This window comes from Pongo abelii, chromosome 7 (genome assembly GCF_028885655.2).
Source record: "Pongo abelii isolate AG06213 chromosome 7, NHGRI_mPonAbe1-v2.0_pri, whole genome shotgun sequence".
Lineage (NCBI taxonomy): Eukaryota > Metazoa > Chordata > Mammalia > Primates > Hominidae > Pongo > Pongo abelii.
Genome location: NC_071992.2, coordinates 86,371,891 through 86,388,355, shown reverse-complemented (window position 1 = coordinate 86,388,355; position 16,465 = coordinate 86,371,891). Strand labels below are relative to the sequence as shown.

The following is a 16,465-nucleotide window of genomic DNA, read 5'->3' as shown; positions in this document are numbered from 1 at the left end:
CATAGTCTCTCTATTCTGTTGGGTGAAGCTACCAGGAACAGTGTGGTCTGAAGGGACAGTAAACACTTCAGAGGTGGAGAGACCTGGGTTCAGTCCTAGCTTCCTGCTAATGTGTGGCCTCCACACAGTAACTCTGACAGGCTTCAGAGAGGGTGACAGGTAGGTGTGGAGTTAAGGGAGACAACAGAATCTGGAGCCCCTGGCCCATGCCTGCCGCATGGTGGTGCGTCAACGAATAAAGAGTGTCTTCCTTTCTTGTTGAATGGAAATACCACTTCAGCACTCACACAGTCTGCTGGATTGCTTCAGTTTATTTTAAAGTCGTGTGAAGTTGACCTGTCAGTGTCACCTATGACAGGCTTTTGGTTTAGATCTTGGATTTTGACAGGTGCTTGCTAATCTTCAATCTGGGAGAGAGTTACTGCTTTGTAAAGTCAGATTTTCCTCAGTTACCTTCATAGGAAGCTTGCTTAGTAGAGAAAGGAATTCAAGGTGCCCTTAGACATTTTTTTTTTAATTTTTTAAGGTTGAATAGTGCAAGAGAAGGCCTGTATGCCTGTAACTTCAACTTCCCCAAAATGTGTTTAAGTTGCAGTCCCTGGAGACTTCTCCCATTTCAGTGCAGCTACAATAGGGCCTCTATCTGGGCTCAGTTCAGTATTCTAGCAGCATTTCTAAAGAAAGGCTTTCTAAATACTGGATCCTTCTCGCTGCTAATTGTGTGCTACTCCTTTGTAAGGCAGGTGGAGGGTCGGGATACGGGGAGAGCATGTTGCTTTTGATCAACATTATTTTATAATCTTTTGCCTCTTTGGAAATAATCAACTAAGAATTAACTTCTAGAATTGGTATTTTGTCAGAAAGTTAAAGGGAACTCTTCTGTCCAAGATATCATCCTTTTCAATTGGTAGGAGACAACTTGGACTAGAAGAATGTTGACAGTGGTTCTGAGGGATGGAATTGGAGATGAATTCTTTTATATGTTTTTTAGTACTGCACAAATTTTCTACATGAGTATGTGTCATTTTATAATCAAAATAATTTATTTCCACAAAACTAACTTCAATGACAAATGCACTAACATTATCTGTTAACTGATTGGGTCATCAATTCTTTCATAATCAAATCCTGTCAATCAGATAACCTAGAAGGTTTCAGTCCATGATATCTATGTGCTTGGTCCAGCTTTAGAAAATAAGTAGGAAGAAAAAGACACGTGAAAGATGGTCTCTTCGTCAAAGAGTTTCTTATCTGGTAGTGTACACAGAAGTTGTCTGTGTAAGCCTTTGTTTGCTTGTGCATCAAATGCAGTTTTCAGGAGAATTGGAAAGAACATGAAATACACATGGCACAAAGACTGACAGCTGGTAGGCTGTTCAATAATGGTAGTTATTATTGAGACTGTGGGTTGCAGAGAGTATGTCAGGGATGGAGAAGGGAAAGAAACCAATAAAAACTTAATGAAGGAGCATTGCCTTGAGGGAAAGAGAAGGCATTCCAGCAAGCAGTAGATACCGCTATTGCCTGGTGCAGGGAGGCAGGCTGTTCATGATAGAATGTGAGGGATGGGCACATTGGTAAGGTTAGGGCTCATTATAGAGGCCCTTGAATGCTCAATTGCATAGAAATATATGAAGCATATTCTCACTCATAGGTGGGAATTGAACAATGAGAACACATGGACACAGGAAGGGGAACATCACACTCTGGGGACTGTTGTGGGGTGGGGGGAGGGGGGGAGGGATAGCATTGGGAGATATACCTAAAGTGTAATAATAATAAATAAAAAGAAAAAAAAAAGAAATATATTAAGTGTTTCCAATTTAATTTTTCTAATACATCTATTGAGGGAGATGGACTGAAACAGAAGTAAAACATATTCCCTGTCTCCCCACCCCCTGGATGCTTTTGCTCTTTGTTGGAGACTGCATTGCCTGGAAGAGCAAAACCTACTTTCAGAAAAATGTATCTGAACGTGCTGCCCAGGGTGGGTTGGAAGAGGAAGGGCTTTACAAGAATCTAGTACCTTCCCTGACAGAAAATCATAGTGACAGTCACTGTACCCTTTCTCTCTGGCCAGTCCCCATGTTTAAAACCATAAAGGCAAGATCTGCATCTCATTTATTTTTGTGTGTGTGGTGCCTGGAATAGAAATAGGTGTTCAGTCCTTATTAGTTGAATGCATGAGAAAATGAATGAAAGAATCGAGAACATGTGGTTATGTATTTTCTAGTGACACTGCTACAGTTTAATATATAACACATATAATACTCATGCTATTCTAATGATACATAATATTTTCCTGAATAACATAAACAACCAAAGCATGATTATTTATACCTCTAAATTATACTTCTTGAGAAGAGGGATATTTTTATAGGGAGTGAAAATATGAGTATAGACAAAACTTTCCCTTTTTTTTTTTTTCCTTTCAGGCAGCCAATTCCATTTCCCCTTTTAACACCCAATGATTTGGGGGCAGGCACACCACGGCTCCCCATGCTGGAAGAAATTTATCTCATAGTGCAGTTCACACCAAGACAATGGAGCTTAAATAGTTCACTCTTCCCTGAAGTCCTTGTGTTACAAAAGAAGATTCAGAAGGGATGATTTTGTGTGGTGGAATTTCAGACCCACGGATACTTAGAGGAGAGAATTTTTTGAGTAGGAAAGTGCCCCTCCAAGGTCCTCTCCTCACCGCCAGGGACTGACAGTGAGGGAGGTGATGATGGAACCCTTCCTGCAGCTCACAGGGAACTGCTTTTTTAAAAGTGCCTATGTCCGGTTCTGCATATTTTTCTTTCTGGAGTCAGTAATAATTACATGGCAGAGAAAATCAGCTTGGAAAAATCTTTATTAACTTATTAACTAAGGATATGATTGGGCCTGATTTATTCTGAGCTATATGCCCTTTTATGCAAAACTGAGTGTTTCTTACTATTAGAAAATTATCTGGCAGTATAAGTTAACTGAAGTTCATAAATTAGTCTCTTTTAAACTTTCAAAATTTCAACCCCACTCTCACCCCTGCAAAAGAAAAAGACATTTAAAAAGATTAATTACATGAAAATATTTCTTTACAAAATGCATTGACATATGGTTTGCAGTTAAATAAAGATGAATCTAGAGACATGTAATGGCATTAAACAGAAACTAATATTTGTTGCAAATGATTTTAGAAGGAATGGGAAATTGCTCCAGAAAAAAAGAAAAACACCACCACACACTTTCTTAATGTATGACCTATTTAATATTAGAGCTTATAGTTCATTGTTTTATATGAGCGAAACAAATATTTTTGTGCAAATGAAAGCTCTAGTTAAATGCTTTGTGAATAAATTGGTATGCGATTCACTTTCTGCAAATGGCCATGAAAGTTAAAAGAAAGCTGTTGCAGAAAAGGATGAAAGTTCTCTCGGTCTGAATATTTTTCCATGCTTCTGGCAGCAAGTTTGCAATAAAAAGAATGATTTTTATGACATTGTGATTATTCACAGCAAGCCTAGAGTTGGTGTCACTATGAAAAATTCTTCTTTAGTAGATTCTCTCAGCAGGAATAATAGATCTAAAAGAAAGGAAACAGGAGTTACAAAGAACACTGACTGTTGCCAGTGACAAATTATGTTTGCAAAAATGATAAGAAAGCCCATTGAAAACTGAGAAATAAGTTCAGCAGTAAATCAGAGGCTCATTCTTAAGAGTAGTTCTGAGTTGCTGTTCCAAAAAAAATGATATTTATATTAGATGTGTGCTGAGTTTTTTAATGTTCTGAATGATAATTCGTTTACACATTAATTCAGCCTTTAGTCTTTTATCTTCATACTTTGTTATATACCATTTTAAATATGTGTAATATTTTAATGATAAAATTGTACAATATAATTTGTACAATATAATTTGGCATTATCAGCAAATTTGGTATTATCAGCAAACACTAATGCATTGCCTGTGTGGTATATGAAGGTTTGCACTGGTTATGACACAAATTTGTAAAATTCTATGTTCTCTTAAATTAACTGAGCCATAAATAAAGCTGTGCATTTGGGCATAACCTTTTGTGTACAATGTCAGTGGTAGGGACATAGAATGCATTGAAATACCTCTTACTATCGCATAAAACATAACTTAATAAAAGATGGATCTTGTACGAGATAGTATTTATTGTATACTTTTAAAAAAGCAAAGAAAATTACAAGTATTGATATCATTAGATCAAATGTAATATATGCTATAATTATCTTTTAATTATCCTTATATTAAAACTGTTCGACACTGAGTCACTAAAGGTAATGGATTAGTTAATAGATTAATCCATTACTTTTTGAGACTCAGTGTCGAACAGTTTTAAATAAGCTCATTTTGTTTAAAAGTTTATTTTCAATTCTTTCTGGCTTTCATTGAGACTTTCTTTTCCTCACCCTAAGGTTGAGAGTGTGAATAAAGACAAATATATTTAATATCATGTGGTAAAGAAGGCATTCATGGTGAGAAAGAAGGAACTCCAAGCACAGTGAAACTGACATATTTATTAACATTGTACTCCCTAAGAAGGAGCTATCTTCATGTGATAACTTTGGGATTCTGTAAGCCACACGCTAAAGTGATATAATGATGTCTTATTTTTTTTAATTAGCACATTTTAAAAGGGATTAATATTATAAGAAAATATCAAAACTTTGAAAAACATGTGTTCATGCATTCTTCTAGTTATTAATAAGTTTGGGAGTCCTGGAAGCCTTTACTTGGTGATCTCAAATATTTACCATAATTTTATGCATATACCAGCACATAGCTTAAGCACTTCAATTTATTTTTTACCTTAACATACCATCTTCAGGAACTTTCAATAAAGACTTTGTTCTCTAAATGTTTTATGAATATTAGTATAAATCGAATCAGATCAAAATAGCTAATATCTTACCTTTGTTGAAACTTCTGTAATTCAAATCTTGTGTTTCTAATACAAGCACTTAGGTCTCCTAGCTAATATAAACATAATTCTAGTAAAATCTCTCTCACTTAGATAATCTCTAAAGGATATTATAACATTAAATATATTAAGACACTGTTTTTGTTTGTAAATGCCATACGTGTGTCCACAAGTTGCATCTTATTGCCACCTCTCGAAAATAGATGCTGAAATTCCTCTTTTTGGTTTCTGAAATTTGAAATTGTTTTCTTTTCCCATTGGCTTGTATAGTTGTGTCATCCTATTCCTATCATAACACATAGATATTTAAATATTGACTTAAAATATGTGTTGGCACCAATAGTATTCTGAGTAGATAGTTTAGAGTGGGAATTAAAAGATACATTTGTCCAGGTGTGTCTTAATTCCTTGACTTGCACTTCCCAAAACTGCCAAACAGAATGGGGCCAATTTCAAAACTCCTTTTGTTTTTTATCACCTGTGCCTTAACCACAGGTATCTGCACCATTTTTTTTTTTTTTCTGCAAGGAAGCATCATGGTGGGAAGGCCAGGGAAATAGGAGGTCACCAGGTGCACCCTAGACAGAGATGACAGGGTCTGCCAGCGATTGCCAGTGTGGAAAGGCTACAAACCACATGCCCTCCCCATCTCCAGGAGTCAAGGGTTTCCAGAGAGTCCATGATGCTGGTGAAGCTGGGCAGAAGAATGCCTAGCAGCACTTGAGCTCTCCATGAGGTCTATTTGAAAGCCCATTGAGGGCTTGGACATGCCCTTAGAAAGCACAATGGAATCATGCTGTTCTGCATCAGTAAGTATAAATACACAGTACATCAGTTGGGCAGTCTCCTCTTTACAGAGAAAAACATGCAAGTAAAAACATGGTTCCTGCAAATTTACTAATTCATGGACAGAAGGTCTTTACCGCGGAGCCTAGACTTGATGTACCAGATCGAATTGTCAGCTAGTTGGAAGCCAGTTTCTTCAAATCTGTTCCATCAATTGGCTTCTTCCTTGACTACTCCTCTCCCTCCGTAGAACTTCTAAATCATAGAGGAGTTTAGAAGATGGCCCATTTCACTTAGTTTTTCAAATTAGTTATGAAAATATCTGGAGAGTTGGGAGTTATTTCGAAAAATCACCATGGAGACCATTCCCTTAAAACCTTTGTCACTCAAACACTGGTCACCCTGTAAGGCCAGCTGTGTAATTTAGTTTTCTGTGAGAAAGATGGTAGTATGGATAGGTCCACAGACAGATACGCATTCTTTTTCAAGTGCTGCTAATGGCTTGACAAAATTAGCTTTCAGACAATTTGTGTGAGTTTGTCACTAAAGTACTAGAACTACCCATGTCCCATGTATAAATAAACATTTTCACATTTAGAAATAAGAGGAATACTTCTTTTTCGTGACCTATAGATGTCAAAGGTATCAAGCAAGTATCTAAATTGCTCAATAGGGAAGTCAGAGCCATGGATGTAATCGCTTAATGACGGATAAGAGGGGACACAGAACGCGATGATCACTTCCTCTGCCTTGGCCAGCTCCAGCTGGTCTCAATAGGCACATTGATGTAAAGACACAATGAAAACAGCTAGTTCTCTGCTGACTTTTATCCTTCCATTTTTGTTTTGTAAAGGGAAGTATTGAAAGTATTGAAACAATTAGTTGGCAGTATGGTGTTAACTTTTCTCATGGTAAATTTGCAACATGGAGCGTACTATAGGCTTGATCAGCAGGATTTGGACTTGTGTAATTCAACTTCTCCAAAGACACATTGTAACTTTTTCATATTATTCCCTTTTATAACATGCAAACTGCCTCACAGTCTTCCTAGAGACTTCCTTCTCTGTTTATTCAAGGACTTCAGGTTTACTCTGAGTTTGTGTTTCTAGTTTCATGTTCAGAAGTATACAGCATCAGTGTCCTAGCTATTACGTCACTCTGCTGGCACAGATAATAAGGCTCATTGTAACTGTCTTAATTCTCTTTATTAATTTTCTGAAACTAGCTTGAATTGTATGGTGTATTTTTACATAATTATGGTACAAGTGAAAGGCTTGGGGGCAAAGTACAACCACTACAGTATCAAAGCAGAATAAATATTTGCAGAAAAATTCTGCCATAACTTAATATTTTGCATATGAGCCTCTGTACAAAATCTGAGTTATTCCCGGGGATTGGTCCAAAAGAACATGTCTGTGGCCCAGCCCTAGAAGGCCAGAGATGATGATGGATCAGAAAAAGGTCAGCTTGAGTCTTGATGCCAAGAATAATGACAGAAGGGACTAAAAAGGCAGAATAACAGTGCAACCAGAGTTCCAAGAGCGAATGTGCATTCGCCGCACGGCTGTGAGATCGTGCCCCGTGTGGCTTTCTGCCCACTCCCTATACCTACACCAGAACTGGGATTCAGGGCTTCATGTGTTGGCAGTTTCCCCAGCCATCCGTGTGAGCATTTTATAATCCAGCTCCATGAGTAGTTAGATGACTGTTAGCTGAGGGCCAGCAGTAACTGAAGCTAATTTTATTTATTTTACTCTTCTGTGAAGCACAGGTGGTGTCATATAAGGGGAAGGCTGGCAAGGGTAGACCATGGTCATTTCAATTTTGGTATTCACTGAAAGATGCTTTTAGGCTCCTGTTGTGGAAAAGCAGAGGTTTGCAGGCTGGTAACTGCGGGCACAGCACCGCACCTCTGACTGGTGCCATCTGCCCTCTTTTCAGCTTCCCGTGCCATGACAGTGGCCTAATCCGTTTTCCTGGTCCTCAGCTCTCCTACTTAGGACACGCTGTGGCAGTGTGATATGCTAAAACCTATACTTTCACCACCTACAGTTGTACTCTCTACCCTCCACGCCTGGCAGAGACCCGATTACCACAGTGGCTCTCCTTCCAGGAGCATTTTCCTCTGAAGTGCCAGTCATTTAAAGGCCTGCTGATGACATGAAGGGTTGGGGCTTGTGCTGTAGGATGAAGGACCCACATCCATGCTCCAGGCAGGAAGAGGGGTCCATGACCACAGACACAGAGCACAGGTCAGAGTGGGGCAGATGGAACTGGAGTCCCCTAAACTCAAAACAACTGAGAAGCCCCAAAGTACCTAGGTCGTGACCAGTGTCTAGAGGGAGCAGTTGTCTACACTGTGTAAAATTGAGGAGCCTGGGAAGAAATGGCAAGTTGAGGGTCAAAGACATCAGCATCGCAGCACTTATCTCACATTATTTAGCTTTTCTGAATCTTTATTTTTCATATCTGTAAAATGGGTTATAACATTAAATACTATTGCATTTTCACCATAAATTCAACTTAAGAACTAGGAGTGCGTGTAAGTGAGAGAAACTGAGTGCCTGCCTCTGCAGGAACTCCACAGTATGTGTAAGCAATAGCTTCTGCAGAAGCTATTGCTGTGGGGGAAGGAAGAATATCTACAAGGGATACAGAGTGCCAAGATGTGGTGCTTTGGTAGTCAGGTATCAAGGGGTGATGCATCTCTGGTGTCTTGGGACTTCTGAAGAGAGAGAGACCAACCTCAGACTGGGAACAGCGGGCTGGATGCGTTAGCAATACCCAAGTTTGGTAATTAATTGTAAAATTTTTCTAGTGGAGGATAATCGCAACTTTGCCTTGCACTGGCCCTAGTTCTTCCACATAATCTATCTGTGCTATGTGACTGTGTTACCAGTAGCAAATACCTGAATCACACGGCACCAAATATGTTACCAGTGGAAGGTATCCGAGTTACCAGCAGTGAATCCCTATGGTCTGCAGCAACCTCAATTCTTACCTCCTCAGAAGAAAGAATTCAACTGGGGGGCCTGAGGCAGAAAGAGAGACTGAGGCAAGTTTTAGAGCAGGAGTGGAAGTTTTCTGAAAAAGTCTTTAGAATGAGAAAAAAGGAAACTACCCTTGGAAGAGACCCAAGCAGCCATCTTGGTCAAGTGCAGTGTTTAACCTTGATCCTAGGACTTTATATGCTCGCCCCGTTCCCATGCATCTTCCCTTAGGGTGGGCTGCCCGCATGTGCATTGCCCCCCTTACCCTTGGGAAGTGAGCCTGTGCAGTATGTTTAGGAAGCTGCATGCATGTCTATCTGAGGCTTTCTTCCCTTTTCCAGTGGAGTGCCCCCAGAAGGTCATACTCTGCCATTAGGTCTCTTAATGTGCATGGTCGGGGAAATTGCCTCTCCCTGGTGCCTGCATTCAGTTAACACTTAGTGCAACAGGTGTGGACCATCAGGAAATGGCCTCTCCCTGGCACTGGCTGCCAATTTATCACTTTTAGAGAGACAATGTGATAATTGCCAAACCATCACCCGACATTCCTAGTGGGTGGGGGAGAGCCCTGTCCTGCCCCCGCTCATGGCTAACTACCTGTATGTGAAAATTGGCTAAATAGAAATGTTTATTGTATATTCCTCTACTGCTGACTTGTTTCTGAGCCCTTATGCAAACACGTTGCTGAATTTTTCATCCCTTTGGGAAAGCCATTAACAAAAAATTACTCTTTTCCCACGTCTTGATCCCTTTCCAACTGCCATATCAGTTCTCACATCTGTGACTTGGGGGTGAAAGAAACATGTCTTCAAGAGGCTTCCCCTCACCTCTCTGAGGGCTGGTCACTAAGCCCCCAGGGTTCCTTTGTACCTTCCCCGCCCCATCCTACCCCACCCCACTGCCATTTGAAGGTAGAGGTCCAGCATGGATAGTCTGGGACCAATAAGCTCTTTTGTTCCTGTCGCCACAGTTCAGTTGTTAGGAACCATCTCCAGTAGGCCACCATTTTATCGGTTTGATTGTTTCAATCACAAAAGCCACAAGACAAGCGGTGGACCAGGCTGTCCCTCCTGATCTACCAAAATATAATTCTAATTCTTCAGACCTTTGCAACTCTCTCTGGCTAAATAGAATGCAGGACGATGTTCATTTGGATCCTAGGGAAGTTCTGCAGGATTTACCATGATTTTAATTATCACATGTGTAGTTAGTTAACTTCTCTCTTTCCCCCATAACCACGTAAGTGCCTTGAGGGCAAGGACTGATAACTTGTCCACTGCTTCCTTGGCAAAGCCTGCTCCTTGCTGGGATCTGCAGGCACAGGGAACTCTTCCCCTCCTTTGCCCTCTCCTGGCTCCTTCCTCCTACCTCCTTACACCAGTGTTCTCCTACCTCAGGGCCTTTGAACTTGCTCTTTTATTTGCCTGGAAAACTCTTTTCCCCCCACACCCACTTGGCATTGCATTTCTCCCTCATCTACTTTTTTGTTTCCTTAGCACTTACCACTATCCAGCATAGGTACATTTTACATATTTTCTCGTTTGTGACTAACTAGAATGTTAGTTTCAAGTCAGTAAGGACTTTCGTCTGTTGTATTAAGCACTGTATCATTAGCATCTGAAATACTACCTGGAACACAGCAGCCTCTTAATAATTTGACATCTACATGAATGACCACCTTTCTAAGCTAAGATACCCATTAGTTTACTGTGAGTGCAAAATCTTTCAGGAGTCCTTGAAATCACTATCTCTGTCTTCCCTGAGGTCCCAGGCCAGATCCCCAAACACAGCAGGGATCCCTTGGGCATCTCAGACCCTTCCACTACAGATTAGCGCATAAAATATGCTGAACTGGAGTGGCCCCTAGAAATGTGAATGCTCTCCCAAGACTTGGATTCAATAATGATTTCATCACCTTAAAAGTCTATCACATAATTTTGGTCGTGTATTTCAAAAGTACATTTTCAGCACGTTTAGTCTGTTTTTGGAATAAAAACTTATTTTCCCATAGAATTATGTATGTTCTGTACTCTACTGAACACCAAATTAGGGTTTTTAGGAATATATTTTGGCACCTGGAAATATATTAAGCTTCCATTTTTGTCTTTGTCAGTAGATTCTTCCAGGAGAGCTTTAAACCAGGTTGCTGCTGTTGGTTCACGGTGCCCAGAGCCCCTTCTGCCTAAGCCATGGACTCTGAAATCAGGCCCTGCACCCTCTCTCAGTTATCTCATTGTCTGGGTTTAAAACAAATTTGGAAGCTAAAAACAACCTAGTCCAGAAGGCAAAAATGAGAACCTAAAATTTGGCTCTTAGGAAGACAAAAAGCTAGATAGTTGGTATCTGAGAAATGGGAGAAGGAAAGTTTCTCCCCACAGAAAAGGTTGAGTTTCAGGATATCTGATGGGAGGAGATTTCAGTTTCTCATTTGAGAGCTGATGGACTTACAACAGGTTAACACGTTGTGCAGTTCTGCTGTGGAATACTGCAGTATCTTAATATTCCTCATTCTTTCATGAATTAAAATGTTAATAAGTAAGCATTAAGATAGCAATATTATAGTTTCTCCTTAAGATTTAAAACAATTTTTTAAAAACATACTTCCCAAGGCATTTTATGCCATTATTTGTAAGTTCCTACAAAGACACCAATAATGAACCCTCAATATGTATTTTATGTATTTGAAGTTTGTACAATATAGTATTTTTCTATTCATTAAGTAAAATAAGCAACAATTACATAGACACATTTTACATAGATATTTTAATGATTTTTGTTTCATTCCTGGAGGTGCTGATGAGGCCCCTTAGAGATTACTCTTGATTTTTAAATCTCTTTTAATTAAAATCATTCTACAAAAATTCTGATGAAGAATGAGGATTTCCTTGTCACTACACCAAACTTTGCTTTAATCAAGTCACTGTGAAGTGAGTTTGCTATCTGCAGGTAAAAGCTTGAAGGTGTTGACACTAAGAGCTAAGCTAGAGATTGAACAATACTTCAAATGAAGTCCTCAGCCTGGGAACAAAACGTTTTAAATGAAGCTGGCAGGAGAAAACAAATACAGGATGTGGAAGAACAATAGCAACAATGGAGTCATTAACAGTTGTTAGAGGATAACTGCCTTCTCTGTTAGTAATGAGGATTTACAGCTAAATTAGCTTCAGAAAAGCATCTTAACAAAGATGCTTTTTCAAAAAACTCTTCCCACCCTTATTGGGAACCAGGGAATTCCAGGTCAGTTTTGATTCCTTGAATTAAATTCTTTTGAACATATATTTTCCTCTTCTACTAGTTCCTCAACTTCCTCCTCCTTTTTGTTCATTCTCCCAAGAGAGAAAATTTCTCCATCATGGCGCTATGGCCTTCCCCTTTCCCCCTACCCCCAACGCTAACCACACGCTCTAAAGAAGTTTACCAACAACATAAAAATTACATTCCTGGTTAAATATCAGAAATTTCTACTCATGATTTAGTATGTTGTCGAAAACACAAGCAATCATCATTCATCTTCTAAAATAAGATTACATTAATAAATGAGAAGTTCCCAACCACGTTTTCCAAGAATGACCTGTTTTTAAAATGTTAAATTCACAGTCAGCATGTGAGGCCTCCTAGACTTGCTTTTCCTTTTCTCTTATCTGAGGTTATGGACCTCAGGAGAGCAGGGGAGGGTTACAAGGTCAAAGTCTTTTCCTCCTTGGAACTTGCTGCGTGCTGGGAGAGGGCTGCCTGGAAAATAGATGCTTTAGAGAAGAGGTTGGGGGTCACGATTTTAATTCTGTTAAGGAACAGCTGGTTTGAGTTTCTTTGCACTTCTGTCTCCTCCTCCCTTCCTCACAAATCCATGGAGAGAGAAGAGTTTGTTCAGAAGAGACCGGCAACATAAAAATATACCTTCTATTATTATAGTGCTTTCTAAGTGTCATCTTTGTTATGAAGTTGAATCTAAGTGCTAGAGAGATGGGCTAGATTTTATAAAATTAACTCTATCTGAAACATGACCAGACCTTCAGTCAAAAAGAACCTTTTAAAATACAGGATGTGTGCCTGGAAATTTCTTTTAATAATATTTTTAAACTAAAACTTTAATGGAAATAAGTACAATAAAGGCCTCTGGGGTATTTGGAGCCTGACTGCAAAGAGAGAAACATGACTGAAATATGAAAGCAGCCAAGTGGGGGTGTTAAGTTTCTGGACTAGAGTCCTTGTCTGCCTCCAAATTAATATGCCTTCATTCATTCAACAAATGTTTATTGAGTGCCTGTTCTTCCCACAATTCATCTGGGGATACGGTGGTTAAGATATATGGGTGCTCCGATATATCTGCAAACAGGTGCAGAAACATTAACTGGGCCCAATGGAGCTTTATCCCGTAAGCATGGCTTCCTATTCTAAGTAGTTTACACAGTTTGGGTTTTAAAAATAAGATCTGTTCAAAATAATATTATGCCATAATAAACTCATAAATCCAATGAATATGTAATAATAGTAAAACAGCTAAAAATAACACTAAAAATGTAAAAAAATACTAAACAGTGAAAAAGCACATGGTTTGATTATTTTTATTTAGGTTTTGAAGTCTCTCATGGTTTTTATTGTGCACATGTGTACACACACACAGAGAGAGAGAGAGAGAGAGAGAAAGAGGGAGGATAAAACTCACATCTCTCAAATAAATGGAAACCAGTAACAGATTTTTTGTCTGGGCTCCTCAACACACTGGCCTCAGGCTGTGTTGGTGTGTGGCTCAACAGCAATCAGAGGTCATAATTTCATTGGCAGTTAGCATCAGGTTTAATTTTTCTAGCATGTTACATTTACCAAAATGTCTGGTTTCAGTTATGCTTAGGCACTGACTGAATCAGCTCTGAGCAGCATGATGGCTTAAGGTACCTGAGGTTTATGGAACACATAGGCTAATTGTTTTCAATCACTTTCCTTTCTAAACACAAAAATGTGTTTTCTGAAGCTGAATAACAGTAGTCCTTAACAACATTGCTTCTTTCTTATAGGAGAGGACCCTAAGTAGGTAAAAATGTCAATTTTACAAGACTGCCACCTACTGATTGACACAGTTGAAAAATCCTCCAATTAAGGTGCTTTAAAAAATATGTATGGTTTTTCCAAAACAAAACAAAAAAATTAGGTACTCTTAAAAAATTGACATGTATCATTTTAATTGCATTTTAGGAATGTGACCAAGTCCATATAGATGATGTTTCTTCAGATGATAATGGACAGGACCTAAGGTGAGCACCCTTGAATGTGAAGTGACCATCTCCCTTTTATAGTTTAATTACTTACCTAGTTAAGACGGACTTTCTGTTCGGCTAACTTTGGGCTTTTCTTGCATCTAAATAGCACATATAACTTTGGAACAGATGGCTTTCCTGCTGCAGCAACCAGTGCTAATTTATGTTTGGCAACTGGTGTACGGGGCGGTGTGGACTGGATGAGAAAGTTGGCCTTCCGCTACAGACGGGTAAAAGAGATCTACAACACCTACAAAAATAATGTTGGAGGCAAGTGATTACCACCAGTATCTCAGCGGGTTAAGACAGTCCAGATACAATTCCAAAAGTACTGTACACTTTTGTGTCACACTGCTTTGAATATAATAGCTTTCTTTAGGGCAGTTTCATCTCACTGGCCATTATTCTGCTGTGATTTAGTGACAGAAATATTGGACTGGAGCCAGCTGCCCTGGCTATTCCAGTCTAGTCCTGTCTCTGTTACCTAGTGATGTGACCTGGGGCAAGTTTCCTGACCTCTCTGACATTCAGTTGTCCTTTCAAGGAAGGATTAGCATCCTTCGAAGAATTAGCCACCTCTGCCCAAATCACAAGATGGGTTGTAAATCTCCTCCTACCGGGTAAATACTTGGATTAGTTTGAATCTTTTGACTTTGGTTCATAATGGCTTTAGCATGAAAAGGGAATACAGTGACTTAATAATAAAAAGTTTAGGGGTGAGGTTGGTTTCCTGCATGGCTATATGTAGATGTTGAAATGATGCTGTCGGGGAAGCCTGTGCCTTCCTTTGGATAAAGGCCTTTCTAGGTCAGTCCCTCCCAAGAGGTGGCAAAATGACCACCAGTAGATCCAGCTTTATACTCTACCAGTAGTTTGGCACATCCATGAGGGGAAGGAATCTATTATTTCCTAATAGATTCAGCAAAAGTTCCAAGACTGACTTCCACTGGCCAAGCGGATGCTGTACACCTACCCTGGGAGCCAGAAGGTGGAGTCACCTCTGCCCAAACTACAGTTAGAGGAATGTGGGAAAGTAGGTTCCCTAAAAAGAAGAGATGACTTCTAAAACCAAACCAAATAAATACTTGTCAAATGAATGGTCCTATGTGAAAGATACTTTGTATACTATAAAGCTTGAGGCTGGTATTCATAGTACTTTTTAAATGTTAATTATTTGTAAAGTCGAAGAAATATGTTGGTAAGGAAGTAGTTCATCATGTGCTTTTAAATCCTCAGGTCTGCTTGGTCCAGCTAAGAGGGAAGCCTGGCTGCAGTTGAGGGCCGAAATTGAAGCCCTGACCGACTCCTGGTTGACACTGGCCCTGAAAGCACTCTCACTCATTCACTCCCGGTGAGGCTCTCTGCGGGGTCTTTGCCAGGAAATGGGCAATGCTCGTGCTTGTTCATTTTGGAGATTTATTTTTCAACAGTCTTTTTTTTCTTTTTGTTCTCATAGGACAAACTGTGTGAATATTTTAGTAACAACTACTCAGCTCATCCCAGCATTGGCGAAAGTCCTGCTATATGGATTAGGAATTGTATTTCCAATAGAAAATATTTACAGTGCAACTAAAATAGGTGAGCTGCTTTTTTTTCTTTTTAACAATCAGCTCTTTTCCTTCAGGATAATAAAAATGAAAGGCAATAAATGAAACTTTTTTTCCAGAATGCTACATAGGTAAAAAATATATATATAAGAATAATTTAACCAATTTGCAAAACTGGATTTAGACATAAGAGAAACCTAAAGCATAATACAGTAGCTGAAGTCATAAAATTTTACTTGACTGGCCAACGTTAAGACCAGGGCATTTTAGGTAGAGTAACAGCATCGATTCTGGATTATTATCATATTTTTATCCTTTTAGGCAACATTAACAAAAATATCTGATTTTCTAAGCTAAAACAAACAGCAAGATAAAATTATACAAAGTAGAAATGAAACAACTCTAATAACAGATTTCTTTATTACTAGAAATATTTGTTTTGTTTTTCATTCAATATGTATAATCAATTGAGTTTCCATTTTTGTTGTGGAGATTTAAAAGCTTCTTGCATGAAAGAAACATAGTTGGGAGGAAAATACTTATGAAATTTAGTTAGAATATAAATCAAGGCAGAATCAACATAGGGATAAAAAAAGACATGGCTCTCGTTCTCAGGGGAAGCAGACAGTTACATGACAATCCAGTATGATACAAGAGTATGCAAATGAGCATTTTTTAGTTGTCTACTAGATGTCCTGAACAGTACTAAGCATTTTACATTTAAAGTCAATCTTTATAATCTTTCCATTTTATAAATGAGGAAACTAAAGTCCAGAGACTTAAGTAAATTGTTGCAGTCAATAGCTCACAAACCCAAGGCTCAAGCCTCATGTTTCTCTGATTCCAAGGTCTAGACTCCTTGCTGTATCCTACAGGGTCCTACTGCTAAGTGCTTGAATGTGCACATGACTGAGGAAGCATTCACTGCCACCCAGGAAGAGGCAGAGGCCAAGTGTC

General features: G+C 39.1%; 1 protein-coding gene across 10 annotated transcripts in view; it reads left to right on the top strand.

Moving 5' to 3' along the window:
- Window positions 1-16,465, top strand: part of EYA1 (EYA transcriptional coactivator and phosphatase 1) — a 357,313-nt gene that overhangs the window by 323,999 nt on the left and 16,849 nt on the right. For all 10 annotated transcript variants that reach the window (XM_054561759.2, XM_063726690.1, XM_063726689.1 and 7 more), the window contains 4 exons: window positions 13,900-13,958; window positions 14,071-14,231; window positions 15,198-15,312; window positions 15,418-15,539. In XM_054561759.2, coding sequence (XP_054417734.1) covers window positions 13,900-13,958; window positions 14,071-14,231; window positions 15,198-15,312; window positions 15,418-15,539 — 457 coding nt within the window. The remainder of the gene's footprint in view (window positions 1-13,899; window positions 13,959-14,070; window positions 14,232-15,197; window positions 15,313-15,417; window positions 15,540-16,465) is intronic.